A 17,272-nucleotide genomic window follows, 5' to 3' on the forward strand; every position below is an offset into this window, starting at 1 on the left:
GAGCCAAACTGTCCACACAGAGGACCACCATGGCTCATCCACACCATCCACATAAGCCACTCCATAGCCACACACTCTTTTCCCCAAAATCTTTCTTTGTAAGTCATTTTATTTGTTTATTTGCTTATTTATTTACTTATTTATTTATTTATTTATTTATTTATTTTTGAGGATGTCTGGGCCAAGAGCACCTTCTCCATCTGGCAACAAAAGTCAGATTTGGGTTCTAATACTTGTGCCCCGCCCCCACCCCATCTCAGCTGCTCACTTTTGAATCTCCCCAGACCCAAGCCTCTGTTGCCCTCCAGGCTGTTTTGGACGGCTTTGCACCCTGCTCAGGCAGTAGGCAGGAGAGGGTCAAGGTAGACCCTTTGAGAAGGGACAGAAAACAAAAAGCACAAAGGTGCGGGGGTGAGGCTGAACAGTGGCCCCACTCCCCTCCTGCTGGCACTGCCTCCCCCAGCCCCATCCTCTTGCCCTCCTCCCATCCACCCCAGGTAGTGGCAGGAGGTGAAGTGAAGGGAGCCTGCCCACCATCTGCTCCGTAAGTCAGTAGCAATGTGGGCAGGGACCCCCGCCCCCCCAATCTGGGGTTGGATGAAACCAAGCACTCTGTGATCCAGCATTCCCTTCTAGAGAGTTCCACTACCCAACCCTGAGCACTGCTCCATCTCAGTGACCCTGAGGTACTCTAAGATCCCAAAGTGCCTTGTGATATATCAAAGATGATGGCACTGGCTTCAGCCTCATTTTAGCATAACGTATGTATTACTGTTTCCAACACCTTTGGAAGTGGGAGATCCTGCAGCATTGAGAAGGTGGCTGAGTTTTCAAATAGACACCCCCCACCTCAGAACTGACACCTGTGGGAGAGGGTGTGTCCTTTGAAGCAAGGCCATGGTTCAAAGCATGTTGTCCTTTAGGGGGACATCTTTTTGTTTATCCTCCATGGTGGAGGGGAGAGTGTTTCGTAAGCCATAAAGCTCTGAGCTCACAGGTGATCTTAATAATATTATTATCTTTTCTGGGTAGCTCTGACTCTTGGAAATTGTTAAGGTCATCTAAGCCACTTGTGTTGGATCAAGTTCACGTGAAGCACAGCAGAGTTTCACATGGTTTGGGTCGAGTTGCCAGTCTCCGGTTCCCAGGCGAGGTGGGGATGCTGTGAGCCTGCAATATTGTCACTCTTGTTTTCTGAAGCATTTCCCAAGAGGAGGCCAGAATGTTTCAAGATTGATACCCTGCTTGGGGAAAGTGCGTAGCCTCTTCGGGGTCAGCTCTGAAAAGAGACAGCTGTCTTTGTTGTATTTTGAAAGTGGTGTTTTCGCACTTGATAGTCTCACTCTGCATTTAGTGGTGGCTTACAATTATTTGTGATTTTATTTAACAGCCACTGGCACACAGTGCTTATTATGTGCCAGGCAGTGATCTAAGCACTTTACAACATTAATTCATTTAAACCTCATAATAGCTTATGAGGTAGATCCCAGTATTATCTGCATTTAACAAATTAATCAGAATATTTTATTTACCAGAACATATAAAAAACCCACCCATGCCGAATAATTGGAGGTCGTGTTTGACAGGAGTTTGTGAAACATCTTGGTCTGTGTGTACTGGTTGGTTGATTGTCCTTTGCGGTGGGCTCCCTGCTCAGTCTATAGAGAAGAGGGGAGTTGTCAGCAAGCCATATTTTCCTTCCTTTCCCATTCCCACCTTGCCATGGGGTGGCATCCAGATGGGAGTCACTCCAGAGTACTGGGGTTGGTTGAAATGGCTGAACCCTGTCTCTCCAGAGACCTCCAACCCCTCAGTCCCACATGGCCCCAAGCAGCCCACAGCAGCTCTGGGGATCAGGTGGGCAGAGGAGGAGTTAGTGTGAGAAAGCAGGAGCTCCAAAACCTGACCTCAGTGGGATTGGTGAGGTCCTAGGGGTCAGGCTGACAGATGGGAAGACCCTGGCATCTGTGGGCACCGAATGGGTGTCACCAACTCACACATCAACAAGAGCCAAACAGTGTCAGGGAAGTGGCAGGTTCAGGGACTGTGGTAAACAGGGGAACTCCCACGCCCTTACCGTCCTCAGCTCAACCAATTGTTGCCACTATCTTCTAATTTTTATTTGAAATCTCCCAATTTTTAATTGTTGGCATCTAATTTTAAAAAGAAAAATCACTGTATGAATCAAACCAAAGTGGTTTACAGGCAGAGGTGACCTAAACTCATTTTGCAACCACTGTGAGCCTGAGGACTTTCCGCACCACTCTCTGTCCAGGGCTGCAGCACTCAAAGGTGACAGCGTTCTTGTCCAGGAACTCGAACCTGGCCAGTGGGGATGTGTAGTGTGTGCTGTGTGTATGCATGTGGTGTGCATAAGTGCCTGAATGAGTACGGGGGCCAGTGGACCTTTTTGTGGTGAGTGGGGGCCTCCTGGTGGGACTAGTATTTTCTCAAGGGAGAGGGACCCTGGGTCTGTGACAAATACGCTAGTAAATTTTCGATAACTTAATATACATCCCCCACACACTCAAGGCAGCTTGGGTCACAGCAATAACCACTGAACACTCTCATCCCAACCGCTAACATCCTGAACCCAATGATATCCCTTTGCATTTCCAGTTTTGGGGAAAACAGACACAGCCCTCCCTGCCCAGTGGGTGGGGGATGGTGGCACCTCTGAGCCATGCTGGTCCCAGGACCCCCGGACTCGGACTCGCTCTCTCTTCTGCCCTGCCTAGTTCCCTTTTTCTGGGGAGGGGTGGTGCTGTCTTGCTCAGGCAGTGGTGGGGGGAGCCTTGGGCCCCTGGGTAGGCAGAAGGAGCTGTGTAAATGTATCTATATGGAGTGGGCAGTGGAGGGGACCATACTTGGGGAGGGTGTGGCTCTGACCGGGGGTGGGGGTAACTCCAGTTGTGTGTGGGGAGCTTGGAAAATGCTGTATCCTCTGCTGTCCTTGGGTTGATGTGGTACTTGGGGATGGAAGTGTAGATCTCTCAGGAGGGCCTGAGGCCCATCCCACCCTACCCCAAACTCCACTTAGACCTGGGACACATTCAACTCAAGAGTCAGGAACCAGCCCACCCTCCACACAGTCAGCCCCTGAAAATGTCAAGCATCCTTCTTCCTACGGGAGAGGCTCCAGGTCTGAGGGCCACACCCCTCCAACATCCCTCTGGTTCCCCACACGCCATCCAGTGGGCATCACAGCCCAGGAGGCCCCGAGCCTGAGTGCCCGCTTCCTCCAAATGAGGGGTGGGGAAGGGGTGGAGAGGAGAGGGAAATGGAGCCCACAGGACTCCTTCCTAGAACCTACCTAGACTCTCTTCCACTCGGCTCCACCTTCAGTCCCACCACGCACCCTCCCTCCCTACACAGGCTGTGGGGGCGGGCAGTGGGGTCCACATGGCCAATCATTAACCGGCCCTCACACACTCACACTCACACTCACAGCCACACTCACACACTCTCCCTCCGTAGCTGCGCGCACTTCGCCCACTCTCCGGACCCTGCACTAGCAGCCCTGGCCCGGAGCGCACGAGGACTGCGCAGCCGGACCCCCGCAGGTCCCCAAACCAGGGCCCCAGTCCACCCGCCCGTCCCCGCGGCCAGCGCCACGAATGTACGGCCCGCCCCACACAGCGCCCCGCACCCCCCGCCGGACTTCGGCCCCGCCGCGCTCCCGCCCCGCCCCGCCCCGCCGCCGAGGCTTCCCCTGGGTTCGCGTCCCCCACCGCCCCCGCCGCCCCCGCCTTCGCGCCCGTTTTCGTTTGCTTTTCCGTGCTGCTGGCTGGCGGCCTCTGGGTCCCTGGCCCCGGGGCGGGGGCGGGCTGGAGTGGGGCTCCCCTCAGTGCTGCCAGGCTGGGGTGCGGATGGGGGCGGGGGGAGGCGTTCAGCTAGGTCTCCAGGCTCGGAGGGCCCCGTCGCCTCACCCCCCTGACTCCCGTTACCTCACAGCCCGTCGAGTTGCCCCCTACCCCCGCCCCAATAATTGGCCTTGCAATTGGATGCCAAAGAGCCCAGAGTTGAGGGGGAGCAGAGCTTTGAGCCCAGGTCTCTCAGAGCAACCCAACAGCCCCCTTTTTGCCCACGCCCCAGTCCGCGTCCCCTGCCCCATCCCACCACTGAGGGCCCTGGGGGTCCCCAAACATGCCCCCCCCATTTCCAGCTCTTCCCACCCCCACCCCGGAAAATAAAACTCAGGGACCAACATCTGCTTCCTTTGCACTTGCTCCGTCGACCCCGCCCCCCGCTCGGAGGGGCTTCCGTGGGGGAGGGAACGGGGCTCCGGGCCCTCAGAGTTCTCAGTGTCTAGCGAGGAGAGGGGCTGGCCCCTGCCCCCCGAGAATTGGGACTGGTGGGAGAGAGAAACTCAGCACCGGGGCCTAGCTGAGCCCCTTCCTGCGTCCGCAGACGCTTTCTAATTGCGGGGGTGGGGGGCGGAGTGGGGGAGGGATAGGAAGAGGATTAGCGAGAGGACCCTCGCGGAGGTCCTGAGTCCCAGTCGGTTTATTCCTGAGCCTTCCCCTCCCATCGTAAGTCCTTCCCTCGACCCTCCCTTTTGTACTGCAATAATACTGTATTATACGCTTGCACTATTCCCCGACCCTGGCCAGCGGAAGCATGCACGAAAAACTCAAAACCACACACTCACACGCACACACACACACACGCACACGAAGATGGGACGCTTTTTTTCTTCCTCTCTCTCTCCGGGGTGCGTTCTCCTTAGTGTACATAGCGGCGTCGGGGGTGGCCCCAGGCCCGGGTAGAAAAGCATGCACTGAGACCCCCGCCCCTAGACTGCGAGTACTGTACAAATCCAACACTTGAAATCGACACGCACACGCGCGGCGCCGCCACGGGGGTGGGACACGGACACGCACCCACGCGCACACGGCCGCACACGGGCGGGGAGGGGGCGCCCCGCCGTCACGCGTCGCTGTGCGAGGGATCTTGTGCCTTTTTAAGTCCCTGTATGTTAATGCAGACAATCCGGAGAGCTTGTGTACTACCAAATCCTGATTAAAGACGCCTTCCAGGAACCTGCGCCTCCGCCTGCTTTCTTTCACCCTCCCACTTCTTTTCCCAACTCTCAGTGTAGACCCTGGCTCTGAGGTCACCCGGCTGGGCAGAGGGCAGGGGCTAGTCTGTTGCTGACTCTGGGACTGAGGAGTGGGCAAGTTCCAAGTCAGTGGATGAGCTTCGTCCACACCTTAGCCAGGCAGCTGGGTGAGGAGGGCACCCCAGAGGTTTGGGCCTAGTTGAACTTGAGTCACCCTCGCCCTGCTGGCAGTCTCCTTTCACTGAACAGGTCGAGAGGGAAGGGGTGAGTGGACTCTGGTCTCTGGGGCTCAACTCCAAATTGCCAACTTCAGGGTGGGGATAGAGGGTGTGTAGAAGTAGGGGGCTGGACCCACCAGGCCCAGTGATCAGTTCTCTATGGGATCAGGCTTTTGAGACCAAGTGTCTGGTGGGACTAGAAAGCTAGGATGCCAGAGGCCTGTGACAGGACACTGCACTGAGGAGCCTCCCCTGGCCCTCTGCTACGATAGGTGATCTGAGAAATACAGGAGATGCAGCCCTGGCCTTGGGGGTGCCAGGGTGGGGGTGGTCCGCCAAGGAGGGACACTGGAGCATGAACTGTGAGAGGCTGGGGTTGGGGGTGCAGGGATAGAATGTGGGTTGAAGGAGAACTCAGTCAGCGGGAGGGGTGGGGCACTAGGACGGAAATAATGGCAGACTTCTGAGACTGGAGAGAGAGGGGAAAGGTGAGGAGGACAACGTAAAAGAGGAAGGCCCCCATGCCTCCACCCCATCCCCCACACTGACAAACAGGAAGGCAAAGGGGCAAGCTCCAGCTGTATTCCCAAAGCCCCGGGGCATTTAGAAGACGCCACCCACAAGCTGTCAGCTCCTTGCCCTGGGGCGGGCAAGGGTGGGTTTTGGACACAGAGATGTGGGGTCAAGTGTGTGCAGTTCTGCATAGACCTGGGGTAGGTGGCCATGTTCCTGGGTCATCTTACCCCTTCTGCCACCTTCCCCTTCCGCAGCACTCCTGGGTGTGGGGTGAAGTGTAGGGAGGGCTCTTGGCCTGTCAGAGATGTTTGGAGAGTGGTGACACAGACAGACAAATGCAGGTAGGGTCTGGGAAACGCGGTGCTGAGTGCGGAGCTGACAGAGGTGATGCAGGCACAGCTCACCTCCTCACAGGTGGAGCAGGGGCGTGGGGGGTGCTTCTTCCCTAGTGGAGGAGAGGGGATGGGAGGCGTGCATGAGGCAGTTTCTGAGAGAGGAGAAGGAACTGCTGTGAGAGGCACAAGCCCCCCACCTCAGCATGGGAGGAGTGGGGAGCCAGGGCTCACCCTCCTGCTTCCGCCACACTTTGCCTCCCAGGCCCGCATCTTCGACTTCGGGACCGTGGGCTGGGGTGCAGTGCTGAAGTCTGGAGCTGGCTGGGGTCCAGACAGGAGTGGCTCCATGCACCCTGTGTGAGGATTAAGGATGGGGCTATGTGGAGCCCCGTCTCCAGTGTTAGTGTCAGAAAAGTTTCTCCAAGGGCATGAGAGCCCAGTTTTGTTGGTGGCAACTGAAGCTCAGAATCTGGTCCATCCTCTCCCTTCACTTTTCCTCCTGACTGGAGTAAACATGGACTTGGGCTGGGCTCTGGAGCTGGTGAGGCCTAGCCCTCTAGACAAGGCACAGTGGATGGAGGGGCAGGACTGGGACTTTCATTCTCTCTGAGGGTATCGGTTTGATTGACCTGTCCTCCTCCTCTCCCCACAGCCCAACCCTTACCACGTATATGCCTTTGGCTGAACTCTGAATCACTAAGGAGCTTTAAAACAGCCAGATTTCTGGGCCTCATCTCTGACCTACAGAATCTAGGGGTAGGACCCAGGACTGTGCATTTTTAAAAAGCAACTCTGGACAATGCTGTGCCAAGCCAGGCCTGGGAACCACAATAAGCAGATGAGAATCATAAAGGTTGCTGCCCTGAGAAGGAAGCAAGGAGGTGTCAACTTTGTCAGACAGCTAAAGGGCCAGGCACACTGAAGGTGTCTGTGGATCACTGGCTGAGTGAATGAACTCAAGATCAAATGGGCAAATGGATGAATAATTCACTGGGCATCCAGGAGAGGCAGGGAGAGGGTTAGGCTACTCTCTGAGGAGGGAGGAATTTGAGCCCAGGCTCTGCCCCTCCCCAGCACAGAGCCAGATGGGGGAAGGGCAGAGGGACTTTGGAACCGAAAAGCCAGCATGCCCAGGTTGGTGTGGGGGTGGCGGTTATCCTTAGGGCAAAGTTGTCCTCACCGTGAGATTCAGGGCTCTTCCTCCCAAAAGGCAGAGGGTTCCAGGTATCCCCACATGGGACTGAGTGGGAGACACTGGAAAGAGTTTTGGGGCCGGGCGCGGTGGCTCAAGCCTGTAATCCCAGCAATTTGGGAGGCCGAGATGGGTGGATCATGAGGTCAGGAGATCGAGACCATCCTGGCTAACCCGGTGAAACCCCATCTCTACTAAAAAATACAAAAAACTAGCCGGGCGAGGTGGCGGGCACCTGTAGTCCCAGCTACTCAGGAGGCTGAGGCAGGAGAATGGCGTGAACCCAGGAGGCAGAGCTTGCAGTGAGCTGAGATCTGGCCACTGCACTCCAGCCTGGGTGACAGAGCAAGACTCCATCTCAAAAAAAAAAAAAAAAAAAAAAAAAAAGAGTTTTGGGTCCTGGGCCACCCTGGTGGATGTGCTTCACAACCTGGACCAGTGCCCAAATCTGTGCCCTTCTCTGTGCCTCAGTTTCCCAGTCTGATTTTATGACTGATCATTGATTTCCAGTTCTCATTCCTCCTCTCTCCCAGGTAATAGGAGGGGAGGACTTTGAGGCAGCAGAAAGGGTTTCACCTACAACCATCCAATGTGAGCACCGTGTGTGTGTGTGTGTGTGTGCGCGTGTTGCGGGGGCATCCCATCCTCTCCATGTGGCCTTTTCAGAGAGATCCAGGACCTGGCCAGAGAGCAAAGGAAAGGGTGTCTCTAACTAAGGTGCCAGGGATTAGAGAGGGACAATAGGCAAAGGTTCTGTGGAGAATGGGTGGCCTGGTGGAGTTAAAGGCCATCCCTACTGGGCAGGATGTGTCTGGTGCCAGTTGGGTGAGTTCAGAGGTGGTTGGGAGAGAGACATGCTCAGAGCTCTCTGTCTGTCTGCCTGTCCCTGACTCTCAGTGCCAACACCCACCCACCCCATGGTCCCCTCTCACCCGGGAGCTTACAGCAGCCCCTCCACCTCTACCCAGCCATTTTCTCTAGCTGTAACATTGGTGACTGGTAAAGTGTCCCAGCACAAGGCCTGGCGCAGAGTTGGTGCTTAGTGTTTGCTAAATGAGTGAATGGATTAATAAGAACGAATATTGTGTAGAAAAAGTACATTCTTCTGGACACTTCCAGCCTATATGTGGAGGGGACAAAGTTTTTTTTTTTTTTTTTGTTGTTGTTGTTGTTGTTTTTGTGTTTTTTGAGACAGTGTCGCTCTGTTGCCCAGGCTGGAGTGCAGTAGTGCGATCACAGCTCACTGCAGTTTTGATCTCCTCAGCCTCCCGAGTAGCTGGGACCACAGGCGTGCACAATCACGCTCAGCTAATTTTTGTATTTTTAGTGGAAACAGGATTTTGCCATATTCCCCAGGCTGAGGAAACTCTAGCAACCCTGTTTGAGCCAGGTAGGGAGCTTTCTGAGAAAGCTTTCTAAGAAAACTTTCTAACTAAGAAGAGTTTTCTAAGAAAGTTCCTTACCTGGCCCAAACAGGGTTGCTGGTGTCCTGTTGGAATCTGAAGCTATATTCTTGCATCACCCCCACCAAACCCTCACTGATGGTCTGATTACAGGGAAGATCATGGCAGTTGGGAAGGGGAGCAGCCACAGCCCTGGACAGACCCTCAGCACTGGAGGTCTCTGCCTTTCTCTCCACCTGGCTTTGTGCTGTTTGCATGGAGGCTTCGGCTGGCAGAGCCCCCTCCCTTCTCCACACCCTATTCTCCATAGGTGTGGCATCCAGGCTTTTCTGCCAATAACCTTCAAACCAAAGTGACAGAGCAGGAGGTGGGAGGTGAGGTGGGGAGAGAGCTAACATTTATTGAGCAACTGCTATATGCCTTTGCTTATATGACCTCATTTATGATCACAACATTTGTGGAATGTGCATATCCCCACTTAGTTTCCTGATATAGAGAAACTAAGGACAATCTCTATCTCATTCATACTTGATCCACAGATTCTTAGACTATAACATGGTGACCAAGACAAGAGACATTCAAAGACCACTTCTTGAAGGAGTGAATGAAGAAGCCCTCAGGGATCTCTGTGTAACAGGAGAGAAACCCTATAAATAAATGCATGTAAAACAACAGGTGGGAGATTCTCTCATGGAAAGATGTGAAAAACAAGTAGAAAAGGGAGAGTGAGTAAATCTGCTTGGTGGGTGGACAGGAAAGTTGACAGGAAGGCTTTGTCTCTCCTTTGCTAAGACCAGGAGCTGCTTGAGCTGGTCTTGAAGGAAGGGGAGCAAGTTATCATGTGCAGAGAGGGGGTGAGAGGGACCCCCAGGTGAAGGAAACTGCCTGGGCTAAGTGTGAGCTGGAAGATGCACTTAGGAACTTCTGGAAGCATCAGAATGGGTGGAGTGTAGGCAGGGGCAGGGGACCGAGGGTGTTGCAGTAAGTGAGGCCACAGCAGCAGGTAGAAGCAGGTCATAGGGTTGGGTGGGGGATTCATGCGCCAAGTCAAAGATCTGAACTGCCTTAGGCCAGGCGCGGTGGCTCACACCTGTAATCCCAGCACTCTGCGAGGCCGAAGCAGGTGATCACCTGAGGTCAGTAGCTTGAGACCAGCCTGGCCAACATGGCAAAACCCTGTCTGTACTAAGAATACAAAAAAAAAAATTAGCCGGGCGTGGTGGAGGGCACCTGTAATCCCAGCTACTGGGGAGGCTGAGGCAGGAGAATCACTTGAACCCGGGAGGCAGAGGTGCAGTGAGCCCAGTGAGCCGAGATTGCGCCACTTGCACTCCAGCCTGGGTGACAGAGCAGGACTCCATATCAAAAAAACAACAAAAAAAAAAAGATCTGAACTGTCTCCTAAGGACTGTGGCAGCCATAGCAGATTTGAAGCAGAGAGAGATGGAATCAGATTAAGTTTCAGGAAGATCACTCAGGCAGATGTAAAAAGCGTGGATGGCAGTACAGGATGGAGGGAGCAGGCCGGTGGCTGGGGAACCACCAGAGAGGGCAAGGCTGTGCTCGTGGGCCTGGGGTAGCAGACACAGAAAGGTTTAAGAAGGATGCTTGGCAGGACTCCTTGGCAGCATGGATGGGCAGGAAAGTGGGGGGGCAGGAAAGTGGGGAGGCAGGATATCCCCAGGGCTTCTGGTCTGGATGGGCTGTGTTCTGCTAGCTCAGGAAGACAGAAGCCCAGCATATTAGAAAACGCTAGCAAAGTGCTGGACACCATCAGCACTCTCCCACCATGGAACAAAGCTGTGTCAGCCATGGGCCCAGGGCATTGCAGGTGCCTGGGGATGTCTGTGTATTGAACAGGGTGGATGGAGCTAGAGCAAAGGAAACACAGCAGCCAAGGTCCTGAGCAGGTGGTCAGACCTTTCTAGTCTGGAAGGAAGGAGGCTAAGGGGGACATGGCAAGAGCCTAGAAAACCAAGATCACATTGCCAAAGGCTCTGCACAAAGCTTTGGAGAGGAAAACGGAATGGAGCTTAAGTATACCTGTCGAGGGCTGGACAAATTCCTGGCTGAGAGGTTGGACTGGAGGTCCAGGGGCCCAGCCTGCACTTTTAAGGGTAGAGGACAGCCACGCCTTTGCCCTTGTCCAGCACAGGATCTAGTGGCCCTGGGCAGCCAGCTCTCTGGCCACAGAGAAACTGCACACCCGGAGGTGGTACTGAGGGCATCTAGGAGCCAGCCTGGCAGAGCCCATCCAGGAAGTGGCGCAGACACCTGCCACCCATCTCTGGGCCTGGCTTTCTCATCTGTAAAAGGAAGGGCTGAGCTGCGTGGTGGTCGTGGTTCCTTTCAGTTTTCATTTTCTGTCATTGTTGCTGACTCGGGTGAAGGATGCACATGGCGATGAGAGGGGCTGGGGACATGGAGAGGCTGGGAGGCAGAAAGGCCACCAGGATCAGGGCCTGGGACTTCAGGGTACCTAGAGCATGGACAGTCATTCATCAGAGGTTTGCTGAGCACTCACTAGGTGCCAGAGACCATTCTAGGCCCTGAGGACAGAGCAGTGAACAAGACAGACCCAATGCCTGTGCTTACCTTTATGGAGCTCACACTCTGGTAGATGACTCAGGCCTGTGAGTCTCCTAGCTTGTGGGTGCAGTTGAAGTCTCCCTGGGTCCAGGAGGGTGGGTGACCTCAGAGGGTCCCTGTGTGTGCCCCTTGCAGGTGTTCTCCGTGGCGCCCCCATTTGAGGTGAATGGCCTCCCAAGAGCTGTGCCTCTGAGTCTGCCCTACCAGGACTTCAAGAGGGACCTCTCCGATTACCGAGAACGGGCGCGGCTGCTCAACAGGGTCCGGAGGGTGGGCTTCTCCCACATGCTGCTCACCACCCCCCAGGTCCCGCTGTCTCCTGTTCAGCCTCAGGCTAATGGGAAGGAGGAAGAGGAGGAGGAGGAGGAAGAGGAAGATGAGGAAGAGGAAGAAGAGGATGAGGAAGAAGAGGAGGAAGAGGAAGAGGAGGAGGAAGAAGAGGAGGAGGAGGAGGAGGAAGAGGAGGAGGAAGAGGCTGCGGCGGCAGTTGCCTTGGGGGAGGTGCTGGGGCCTCGCAGTGGCTCCAGCAGTGAGGGGAGTGAGAGGAGCACCGACAGGAGCCAGGAGGGCGCCCCGTCCACGTTGCTGGCAGACGATCAAAAGGAGTCCAGGGGCCGGGCTTCCATGGCCGATGGGGACCTGGAGCCTGAGGAGGGTTCCAAAACGCTGGTGCTTGTCTCTCCTGGCGACATGAAGAAGTCGCCCGTCACTGCCGAACTGGCCCCTGACCCTGACCTGGGCACCCTGGCTGCCCTCACTCCTCAGCATGAGCGGCCCCAGCCCACGGGCAGCCAGCTGGACGTATCTGAGCCAGGCACCCTCTCCTCTGTCCTCAAGTCTGAGCCCAAACCCCCGGGGCCTGGGGCAGGGCCGGGGGCCGGGACAGTGACCACAGGGGCCGGGGGCGTGGCAGTCACCTCCTCACCCTTCACCAAAGTTGAGAGGACCTTTGTGCACATTGCGGAGAAAACCCACCTCAACGTCATGTCTTCCAGTGGACAAGCCTTGCGGCCTGAGGAGTTCAGCACTGGGGGCGAGCTGGGTCTGGAGCTGGCCTCTGATGGGGGCACTGTGGAGGAGGGGGCCCCAGCGCCCCTGGAGAATGGCCTCGCCCTGTCAGGGCTGAATGGGGCTGAGATAGAGGGCTGTGCCCTGTCTGGGCCCCCGGGGGAAACCCCCTCAGCGATGGCCACAAACTCACTGCCCAATGGCCCGGCCCTTGCAGACAGTCCAGCCCCGGTGTCCCCACTGGAGCCCAGCCCTGAGAAAGTGGCCACCATCTCCCCCAGACACCGTGCTATGCCAGGCTCTCGCCCCAGGAGCCGTATCCCCATCCTGCTATCTGAGGAGGACACCGGTTCCGAGCCCTCAGGCTCACTGTCGGCCAAAGAGCGGTGGAGCAAGCGGGCCCGGCTGCAGCAGGACCTGGCGCGGCTGGTGATGGAGAAGAGGCAGGGCCGCCTGCTGTTGCGGCTGGCCTCAGGGGCCTCGTCCTCCTCCAGTGAGGAGCAGCGCCGTGCCTCTGAGACCCTCTCAGGCACGGGCTCCGAGGAGGACACGCCCGCCTCTGAGCCCGCAGCGGCCTTGCCCAGGAAGGCCGGGCGGGCAGCCGCCACCCGGAGCCGGATTCCCCGCCCCATTGGCCTCCGCATGTCCGTGCCTGCTGCAGCCCAGCAGCTCCCCAGCAGATCCCACGGCGCGGCCCCAGCATCGGACACAGCCATCACCAGCAGGTGAGAAACCGCTGCCAGCCCCAGGGTGGGCAGAGGGTGGCCACAGGCCTCCACCAGCAGGGGCTTTTCCAGAACCAAGGTCAGGGGCTATGGAAGATCAGGAGGGACCCTCAGTGACACCTCTGGTCCAGCACCTCCCAACTGTGCTCTGCCTCACTCTGATTCCGGCTCCAGCCCTGTTTACTGGGCTCAGGGGAATGGCTTCAGTAAGCATGTGTGGAGAGGGTGCTAGAGAGACCAGGCTTAGGAAAAGCTGATGGGGGCCAGTGGGTCCACACACAGCCTCTGGTATGCCATGGGGCATTGGAAGCCAAAGGATAAAGCCCAGTGCTTTGACTCCTTGGGAGAAAACATTTCATATTAATATAAACATAGGTATATTCTAGATTAGAATGCAAAATCCATGAGAATTTTAAAGATGAAATGAGGACCCCAAAGAAAGCCAGCAGCAGGCTATTCCAGCAGCAGCCTGGGAGCGTGTGGCCCCTCAAGGTCCTGCCCTGGAGGACAGAATGCCAGGCCTTAGTTTACCCATCTGTGCCATGGTCTCAGTCTCAGCTCTGAGGATGCAGGACTCCAGTGCTCAGTGCCCAGGAGGATTCTGAAATATTTCTCCTTGTCTTGTTTCTGTGCCCTCTTCTTTTCTCCTGACTTCTGCTCTCAAGCAGGCTCCAGCTGCAGACTCCCCCACGGTCGGCCACTGCTGCTGACCTCCGCCCCAAGCAACCTCCTGGCCGCGGCCTGGGCCCAGGGCGAGCCCAAGCCGGAGCCAGGCCCCCAGCCCCGCGCAGCCCGGGCCTCCCCACGTCCACTTCCGCCGCGCGCAATGCCAGCGCGTCCCCCCGGAGCCAGTCCCTGTCCCGCAGAGAGAGCCCCTCCCCCTCGCACCAGGCCCGGTCCGGGGTCCCCCCGCCCCGGGGCGTCCCGTCGGCCCGGGCCCAGCCTGATGGCACCCCCTCCCCCGGGGGCTCCAAGAAAGGACCCAGAGGGAAACTCCAGGCTCAGCGCGCAACAACCAAAGGCCGGGCAGGAGGCGCGGAGGGCCGGGCTGGGGCCAGATAATGACGCCCGCGGCTCTCCGCGGTCCCCCACCCTCACCCCGGCCCCCCACCCGCAGCCGGTCACACTGGAGCAGCTCCCAGCACAGCCTTACGCGCCCGACGCGCGCCACCCTTGGCCCCAGCTTTCCGCCTGCACCCGCGAGGACGCACGCGAGCACACGCGGCGCCCCGCCAGCCCTCAGGGCCGGTGGGGGACGCGGCACCGCGCCGCGGGGAGGGTCTGCCTCCCCTTCCTCGCCCTGTGTCCTCTCATCCTCCTGCCGCCGTCAGGCCGGCCAGCCTCACATCAGTCTCTCCGCCCCGGGGAAGGCTCAGCCACTTTTCATCGAGGACTCCACTTTTGGGGACGCCCGGTTCGTTCGCCCACCAGGCCTAGGCTGCTCTCCATGCTCCCCCAGCAACCTCTGCCTACACCTCCTGCGGCGCCTTGCCCTCCTCCGACCCCTTTCCAGCCAAAGTCCCCCTACCGCTTCAGAGAAGTAGCCTCAAATTCCAGAAGTGGAGGCTCCAGCCTCCCCCCGAGGGTCCAGCCCCACAGTCTTCTGGGAACCATTGTGGCCAGGGACGGCCTCTGGACTGCCAGGCTGGAGTTGGGGACCCAGGGGATATCGGTCTACTCAGGTGTGAGGGGGCAGGTCTGACCTGCCCCAAAGTTGACTCCATCCTGGACAACTCGGTGGGAGGCAGTGGGCAAGTGATCTTGGAGATGGGTGGGCAGGTGATTCTGTGGGCAGGGGATGTGCTCCCCTGCACCTCTGGGGTGCAGAAACCTCTTGCCTCCTAAATTTGGGTGGTGCCTCTGTGGGAACCATAGGAAGCGTGTGGGCTGCCTTCCTGGGCAAGTATTTCCCAGTGGGATGTTGGAGGGGGCTTTAACAAAGTTTTACTCCCTCCCCTGTTCCCCTGATCTAGTGCTCAGGACCCCTCACCATCAGGAATTCCTTCCTGTCATCTAACCTCAGTCCTGTCTACTGCAGTTCCAGCCAGCCTGCTCTTTCCTGAGTTCAGTGCAGGTGGAAAGTGGCTGGTTACCATCTTTGCGCTGGCCCTTTGGAGATTCGAGGACTCAGCTCTGGTGGGGTCACCCTCCCTGTCCTCCCTTCTGTGGGAGGGAGGGAGGGCTGGCTCAGGCATCGTCTCCCGCAATGGGCAGAGAGAGCAGAGAGAGGTCGACCAACAGACAGCTGGCCCCTGGAGGCAGAAAGGCCCTTCTAACTTCCAGATCGAATGCTTGAGTGATGGGTCCTCAGCCCAAGCCCACTCTTCCCTCAGCTCACCCTTCAGCCTGTTCCTTCTTGCCCCGACTCCAGCCTGTGCAGCCGCTCTACTCCAGGAATGGATGTGGAGACTCTTCCTGGGTTCTGGCTCCTGCATAGCTCACCCCACCTCATCATGAGCCTCAACTGCCTACATCTGGGGCAAGCAGCACACTGGCTGCAGATGGGACAGCCAGCCCTGCCTATCTGGACAGGCCCCTGCAGCCTCTGTCCCCTGGCCTAGCCTCTCTGTCCTTCCCTGAGTCACAGAGAGCAAGCCAAGACATCCAGGGAAAGAGGAAGAAAGGCCTTAGTGTGCCCCAGCGATCTGGCTGCATCCAGCCACCATCACCCAGAAGGATGCCCATGAGGCAGCTGACCCTGAAAGCACCCTCCCCCTCATGGAGAGTCAGCAGCTTGGGCAGCCACTTTCAGGCCACGGTGGTGGCTTCTCTGCAGACCAGCCGAGGGGAGGACTCCTGGGTGGACAGTCTTTGATATCCACCCTACGCTGATGCAGAAGCTCCCAGAACACTCAGGAAACTTCTCCGGACAGAGCCCTCCTTGTCAACTTGAGGCCCTCCCAAGGCCCTCTACTGCCCTCTGGGTCCAGCAGAGGGAGTGGAGGAGGGACCACTGCCTCCCACCTAGAGCTTCTCCGAATGACAATCAGCTCGTGCCAGGTGGGGACCAGGACATGACTCCTGGTGCCCAGGCCCTGGGCCTGCTCCTTGCCACCAACCGAACCGTGAATGTAGGGCCCCCAGCCTCACCTCTGCCCCAGGACCAACAACACCCTGGTTTGGAGCTGGGAGGAAGAGGGGGACCTGAGAGAGCCCCAGGTCCATTCTACCCCCAGCTTCACTCAGCATTGGAGCTGGCAGAGACGCAAAACCCAGTCTTCCCTTGGGATTCCGAACCACCCTAGGGCTCCCAACTGACCTCAGGCCTCTGAGTCTCTGAATGTCACCAGGTGAGGTGGGAGAGGTAAAGTGGGCCAGTGGGGAGGGGGTCACCTAAGGGACTCCCTCTGTGCCTCTCCCCAGGAAGGATCCAGGGCAGAGGAAGCCACATCTCCCGGTGCCCCCAACCCCAGCTGCAGCCTCTTCCCCCTAAGCATTCATTCTCTCCACCAGGCCTCTAGGTCCTGAGCCCTTCCTCTGTAAAAGTGTCACACCACCTCCCTCAGCACTTCCTGTCAGAAAAACCTATGTCACTGACTCAGATGCAGCGTCTGCTCACCCCAACACATGCCTTCCCTCCCCAGCCGCATCGTGCACGAAGGGGGCACAGGAGAGGAGAGGGGCTGTGCCCCAGGCTCCCTATTTCCCAGCTCCTCACAGGGGCCTGGTTTGCTCAGTCTTCTCAACTCCAGGGACTAGCCCTGGTGGGCATGGGGTGGGGAGCAGGAAGTTGCCCTTCCCCTCCCTCGGGAAGCCACCTAAGAATGTTTACATGCCAAACAGAATGTAACACCCTCCCCAAGCCCTTCCCAGTCACTGCATGGCCTCTGCCCATCCTGCACCTGTCCACCCCACCCCAACACCCTGGAAGCCACTGTCAATGATTAGATCGGGTCTCGGAAGGGAAGTAGCCATCACACCATTAAAAAGCCTGTGGACCTTTTTCTGTTGGCCTGGACTCTTCTTCCCTGCGGGAGGGCAGGCAAAACCCAGTTCCTGGGGCCGGGGCTGGGCAGGAAAGCGGAGCACAGGTTGGTGGGCAAGTGCAGAGGGACTGTCCTGGAGGCAGGGGAGGAAATGAAAGCTCAGGACAGACACAGGTAACTTGCTCAGGGTCACAGAGGAGGAAGAGGACTGTCCTGCTGTCCTTCTGACTGCAAAGCATACACTCTCACAGCCCTCTGGATGCTTCTCCTGAGGGCCAGAGAGTGAGTCTGGCTTTGT

The 17,272-nt window shown here is 57.3% G+C and overlaps 1 protein-coding gene across 2 annotated transcripts in view; it reads left to right on the forward strand.

The window, feature by feature from the left end:
* TTBK1 (tau tubulin kinase 1) overlaps window positions 1–16,992 on the forward strand; it is a 45,454-nt gene extending 28,462 nt beyond the window's left edge. For both annotated transcript variants that reach the window (XM_007972493.3, XM_073006007.1), the window contains exons 14-15: window positions 11,451–13,048; window positions 13,717–16,992. In XM_007972493.3, coding sequence (XP_007970684.3) covers window positions 11,451–13,048; window positions 13,717–14,110 — 1,992 coding nt within the window. In that variant the 3' untranslated portion in view covers window positions 14,111–16,992. The remainder of the gene's footprint in view (window positions 1–11,450; window positions 13,049–13,716) is intronic.
* The last annotated feature ends 280 nt before the right edge of the window (window positions 16,993–17,272 follow it).

This window comes from Chlorocebus sabaeus, chromosome 17 (genome assembly GCF_047675955.1).
Source record: "Chlorocebus sabaeus isolate Y175 chromosome 17, mChlSab1.0.hap1, whole genome shotgun sequence".
Lineage (NCBI taxonomy): Eukaryota > Metazoa > Chordata > Mammalia > Primates > Cercopithecidae > Chlorocebus > Chlorocebus sabaeus.